At 39.7% G+C, this 6,516-nt stretch overlaps 1 protein-coding gene and 1 long non-coding RNA gene across 7 annotated transcripts in view; both read right to left on the bottom strand.

The window, feature by feature from the left end:
• OXNAD1 (oxidoreductase NAD binding domain containing 1) overlaps window positions 1–6,516 on the bottom strand; it is a 36,775-nt gene that overhangs the window by 3,120 nt on the left and 27,139 nt on the right. For all 6 annotated transcript variants that reach the window (XM_023530743.1, XM_011354928.2, XM_011354856.2 and 3 more), the window contains one exon: window positions 15–159. In XM_023530743.1, the coding sequence (XP_023386511.1) occupies window positions 15–159 (145 nt within the window). The remainder of the gene's footprint in view (window positions 1–14; window positions 160–6,516) is intronic.
• Window positions 574–6,480, bottom strand: LOC111739910. Its single transcript, XR_002780418.1, has 3 exons — window positions 6,265–6,480; window positions 2,916–3,001; window positions 574–683 (listed from the first exon to the last, which is right to left on the bottom strand). It is a non-coding gene; the product is annotated as an uncharacterized LOC111739910 (long non-coding RNA).

The raw sequence follows: 6,516 nt of genomic DNA, 5'->3' as shown, positions 1-6,516 counted from the left end.
TTCTCTGTGGAGATCTGCCGAGTGCCGCAGGATGGAAAGCAGAGGGTTAATTCCGACTCCTCCCGCAATCAACACAAGGTTTCTGGACACATCTGAAGGCTCAGGGTCGAAGAAGAACTCTCCACCCACTCTCACGGCCACTTCAGAGTCAAGTGTACACTAAGAAGGAAAGAAAATATCCTTTAGTCCTTTGTAGCGCAGGTCTTAAATCAAATGTTCTTATTTAATAAAACTGATGGTGTCTACCTCCTGCATTTTTATCAGTATTTAGGGCTATTTTTGCAGCTTGCTCTCAAGTTTCCCAGGGCCCTGTGAATTGATTCCACTTGTCCATTATATAGGCCATTTGCTGCTCTGCCTTTGTGATCCATACTGCACAGCCGCTCCGGTGTTGAGGAAAGGAAACTCACTTGAGTAATTTTGCCATTTGTTAACTTCTTAGGTGAGGAACTGGGCTGTGGAAGGAGGCACTGGACTCAGGGGACGGCTCTGAAGCGTGAGTTTCCTTTTCTGAGTGGCACTCCTGTTCTGATCAAAGCCATGGAACTAGGAGAGGCAGGACAGGGCAAGTGTCACTATCTGTGGCTGCCCTAGCCTCGTCGGGGCTGAGGAGTGTGGGTACTGAGGGCTTCTCCACAGACCGAGGCCAGCACTGCAGCACGTTCAGTACTTTTCATGTCTTCCTGGAGCAGGAACAGGAAGGAGACTGATGCTTCACACTAGGGGGTGAGTACCACGTACATTAAGGGCGTGGGTCCACCACGTATTCTAGGTGGTGAGTACCACCTATGGGAGGGGTGAGTACCACATACACGAGGGGGTGAGTACCACGTACACGAGGGGGTAAGGACTACATAGTACAGGGGGTACAACACAGAGCACCTGCTACTTGGTGAGGTCACTTACACCAGAAATACCATCAGAGTTGAATGCACTGGTTCTCCATGGAGGTGATACTGCCCGAGGGGGCTGTTTTTGGAAACTTGTGGTGACACTTCTCTATTATGACAGTGATCTGCAGAACCCAACTAACATTCAAAAGGCAGGGCCAGAGATGCCAGATGTCCTGTGAAGTTAGCAGTGTCCAGGAGCTGGCTCCTACTAAGCTGATGGTTAAATCTGCAGGAATTTTGTGAGCTAGTATCTATTAGTAGTTTGAAATCAGCCATTTTGGCAGTATTTACAGCACAGAAATCAGCAAATGCTGCAAATCAGGGCTTGTCTTACTCAGAGAGCTGGTGTAGCAGTATACCACTATCTGCAATGCACGGGACTGCCCTGCACGGACTTCTGAATGCCCCATGAGATACATGTAGCTGACAACTGTTCCGTAATGATCTGAGACTACACTCTCATTTTACAAAAAAAAAAAAACTCGAGTATTTTTTGCACAAACTTAACACAGCTGAGTTTTCCAGAAGGTAACTACCATGTAGACTGTACTTTGTTGTGCTCAGAACTTTACCACACATGTATGCTCTTCTGGAAAACCACATCCCAGGTGGTAACATGCGTGCGCGGTCCTTCTGTCACCATACGACCTGTAAGCACCACCTGCATTTGCAGACAGTATATTCGTGGTGGTTCCACGTTGAAGAACAGCCATCTCACTATCTCATTCTATTTTCTAGTTTAGATATGCCTAACCATTTATATACTGAAATATAGTCTTTGGTTATGAATCATTTTCCTTTATTTCTCCTTTGTATCCCACTTAGAGAATTATGCTGCCTCTAAAAAAATTTTTGTGTTGATTACATTAACTCTGAATTTCATTTCAGGGCAGTTCTAGAAAGGGGCCATTGGGTCTGATATGGTTGAAAACACCTAGTTTGGAGAAAAATGTACTGATCTAGGAGTCAGAAGATTGAATTTTAATCACAGCCCCTATAATATCTAGCAAATCTCTTTACTTCTCTGAGCCTCTGCTGCCACATCTGGAAAATGGGTACCAGCACCTGTCCTGCTCACCCCACAGGGTTGTGGTGGGCATCACGTGACACATTGTGGGAGAAAACATCCTGCTGCATCCAGCTCCATATAGGAGGGTATTTGGTCATTGTGGCTGTCTGGAAGAAGAGGTGCTGGGGTGCCCGCTTCCTTCTTCCTTGTCACTAAAAAACAGACTCTAAGTATAGAGAAACTTATATTATAAGAGCATGGGCTTGCTCCATTACACATTCCTGACATAAACCAACTAAACAAACTCCCTCCTAAAAAGTAATACTGTACCATGTGCTTTTCAAAGACCAAACCTTTAGCATTCACACTTTGGCACTTTGCATGGCAAGCAGGCACTAAGTACTTTTGGACATGAATTTAATTTGGGGCTCCACATCTTAAAGAATAGTTAATCTTACAGAAAATCGAAGAAAAAAAATGAAAATTATTTGAATTCACAAAATAGATCTTTTTTTGCGGGAGTAAAGAACTGTTAGATGAACAGAAATCCTTTCTCTGAGGAAGGATAAAAACTTCTGAACTTAACTATTTTAAATATGCAGATTTTCACACGATGATGGTAAGTGGGTTTTCATTTTTGACAAAAGAAATTAGCAGCAGGGAGCATTCTGTTAGTAATAACTAAAATCTAGGAATCACTACACTGGCTACCAAAGTGCTTTAAAATGCTCCTTCTTTTCAAGTTTCGAAAATAGAATTTATAATACGAGAGACTCTGCCTAACGATGACAATGGACTTCATCTCTTTATGCCCTGCCTCCCCTGCTTGCTTGCCTGTACACTTCTTTATCTCTAAGAATCTAAGTGTAAAAGAGACTAAGAAATGTAAGAGAAATAAGCTTCTCCAATGGTCATCTTCAGCATGCTTAGGAATGACAGCAATAAAAGCCTTTAGGTTCTTTGTTTTCAGAAGCCACAGTATTTTCAACCCTAAAATTGACAAGAAAACACACCCCAGGGGAAAGATAATACTCAGGAAGCCTGTGTCTCCTTAGTGACAAAATAATCTCCAGTAGATCTATCTTCTAATTTGCAGCATCTGGAAAAAATCAAAAGCCATCCTCATCTTTTGTTGATCAATAAAAACTGCTAGGGTAGCATGAACACAAAAAGTACTGTACAGTACAATATGGAAGCAAGTTAAAAGATATTACATTCAGTTACATAGCAGTGTATCTAATTTAGATATAGATTTTCTATTTATGAAACAACCTGTCCACAGCAACTGGAGCAGGGACACAATAGCTGTCTAGAACCCTTTCCTCTGCCAGGAGCTTGAGCCAAAGCAGATAAAACAAAGGAAGCCATTTATGGCACTTTATCCCACGTCCCAACAGAGCAGCCTGCTGCCACCCTAACATACACATGCCTCCATTGTCCACTCTAATAGCTTAATAAGACAAATCCTCAGGAGGACTATAGCCACCTGAGAAGGTTCCAAGAAAAATATGACTTCATAAAGGCTGTTTGCAACTCCCACTGGGCAGAGTGGAGCAGGCACTACAATTAGGATGTGCATTCAAGCAATGCCACTTGGAAATATTCTACAGTTCCTTCATTGAAATGCCAATGAGGCATGAAACCAAGCAGGGAGCTATGGACCAGGACCAGGTCAGGTCACATGGGAGGCTGACAAATGGAGGAGCTCATGGCGTTAGGAGCTGGGATGGCTAAGCTCATTCTGACAGTGAGTGCAGGGCATGTGAACACCTTGCTGGTGCCACCTCTGCAGCATATTTTAGAGACTCAGGATGTAGCCTAGAGACAGTAATGGGTGAAAAATCCAAAGAAAACCTAAAAAAGAATGATGCATCTAAGGGCACACCGAAGGAAGAACTCAGAGGTCAGAAGATAAAAATGTGGCAGGATACATTTACAATGGAAATGTTAAGGCAAACAGCTAGGGGTTATTCTGAACAGACACAACTTGACATGTAAACCAAAAGAACATACTTTTTATTTTTTTAATGTACCCATAGATTTAAAAATCTTTTATTTTTAAAATTACAATAAAACTTTCTTTTGTGCAGTTCTATGAATTCTAACAGATACATAGATCTGTGTAACTACCAACCATGAGAATCAAGACATAAAAGTTTCTTACCCCCAAAAAAATCCCTTGTGCTATCCTTTTACACTCACACCCTTCCCCATCCCAATCCCTGTCAGCCACTGATCTATTTTCCATCATTGAATTTTTGTCTTCCAGAACGTGACATAAGTGGGATTATATAGTATGTAACCTTTGAGACTGCCTTCTTTCATTCAACGTAATGCCTCCGGGATTCACCCAAAGTGTTGGATGCCATCGATAAATAGTCCATCTGTTTTTATTGCTGAATAACAATCCATTGTGTGAATGTGTTGTTTATACATTCATCTACTGAGGGATGCTTGGGGTATTTCCAATTTTCGATAATTAGAAATAGAATCACTACAAACATTCACGTACAGGTTTTAATATGAACAGAGCTTTCACGTCTCTGTGGAATTGCTGGGTCTTATGGTAAGTGTATATGTAATTTCATATGAAACTGCCAAAATGTTTTCCAGAATGGCTGAAGTATCCTGCATTCCTGTCAGCTATATAAGCGAGTTCCAGTTGCTCCACAACCTTGTCGGCACTTGGAATTGTCAATATTTTTCATTTTAGTCATTCTAATAGGTCTGTAGAGATATCCCACTATATATGGTTTTACTCTGCACTTCCCTAATGGTTAATGTTATAAGATGTTAAACATCTTTTCATTGCTTATTTGCCACCTTTATATCCTTTTTAGTGAAGTGTCTATTCGACCCTTTGACCATTTTAAAATTGTTCGTTTTCTTTTTGCTGATTTTTGAGAATTCTTTATATATTCTGGATACAAGTCCTTTGTTGGATATCTAATTTGCAAATACTTTCTCCTAGTCTGTAGCTTGTTTTCTTAAATTCTGTTAATAGTGTCTTTTGCAGAAAAAAACTTTTAGTTTTGATTAAGTCCTAGACATCAGTCTTTAATGGATCTTGCTTTTGGTATCATGTCTAAGAACTCTTTGCCTACCCTCAAGTTCAGAATATTTCCTGTGTTTTCTTCTAAAATTTTTATGGTTTCATGTTTTATACTTAGATCAAAAACCTATTTTGAGTTAATCTTGACTATAAAGTATGAGATTTCGGTAAAGTTTCTTTTTTTTGGCATATGGATAAACAATTGTTCCAACACTATTTATTGAAAAAGTTATCCTTTCAACATTGAATTTCTTTAGCACTTTTGTCAAAAATCAAATGGCTACATGTGTGCCAGTGTATCTCTGAACTCTTTATTCTGTTCCATTGACCTATATGTCTATCCCTTTACCAATACCACACTTTTCTGATTATGTAGCTTTATTTTAACCTTAAATTTGAATTTTGTGATTCTTTCCACTTTAGTCTTCTTTTTCGAAATTGTTTCACCTATCTGAGTTCCTCTGCTCTTCCACGTAAATTTGAAAATCAGTTTATCTATATATATCTACAGTATCTGTACTGGTACATTCCTTTTTGGTAAAGGGGGAAAGAAAATGCCTGGGATGGGATGGGTTGCTGGTAAATAAAGTAGACACACTCTAGAAGTAAAGGAGATGGCAGTAAAAAAAAGAAATGGGTCAAAAACTACGAAGACAAATAACTGATCTGCTCTGAGTTCATTCTTTGTTATCAGAGTTCTAGTAGGGAATCAACAGGCACCTTATGTAGGATTGTGTTTGAGTCCCATGAGGAAGCATGAGTTATTAGCAAATGTAGATTCCCTCTCAGAATCCCATGTGAAGAACTCTCTAGAGATTAAAATGAAGAGGCAGTGGCACCACAGGATTAGCACTGGCTCAGCTCTGGGCATGAGTAGTATATAATCAGAGACTGTTTCTCCTCCAACTAGTGACAGAATGATAGTTTAATTCCTTTTATTTAGGATGGATAGGGCAAAATAATCTGATTTGTAGATTTACCAATTACAAGACATACAAAGAGCGAATTTTCAAAAATCTTACATATAAAGTAGACTGTTTTACTCCTAAAGTAGTATTCAACTGAATGCAGTTTGGTGACCCAGAAGATATTTCCAGACCCCCTAAGTAGCTTTGAGTCAGCCTGAATGCATCAAAAAAGATTCTGCTTCCCTGACCTTTTAGAGTCTGAATTCTGGATATAAGGGAGCTCTCTGTGAACATGTACCCTTTTCACTCAAGCCTAGATTTCTTAGATTAAGTGATATGAACACAAATTTTCTGGAAAGTAGAGATGTTCTAATCTTTAAGTTTAAATACAGGTTTGCTCACCTGATTGTGAATCCAGAGAGCAGGAGGGTGGTTTGTATATTTCACTGCCAATTCTATCATCCTCTCTTGTTCTAGCAGTCTGGGGCTAGAGCATATTGAGAACCCACCAACCACAGAGACTCCTGGGATAAAGAAATCAATCCTAAAAGGAAAGGCAAATAAATTATTACTGCTGAAGCAATTTAAAAAGTGGGTAACAAGGTAAACAAAACTGACAAACTTAACTAGACTAAGAAAAAAAAAGATAAAATT

This window comes from Pteropus vampyrus, unplaced genomic scaffold (genome assembly GCF_000151845.1).
Source record: "Pteropus vampyrus isolate Shadow unplaced genomic scaffold, Pvam_2.0 Scaffold1, whole genome shotgun sequence".
NCBI classification, from domain to species: Eukaryota; Metazoa; Chordata; class Mammalia; order Chiroptera; family Pteropodidae; genus Pteropus; species Pteropus vampyrus.
This window is presented reverse-complemented; position numbering and strand designations above follow the sequence as displayed.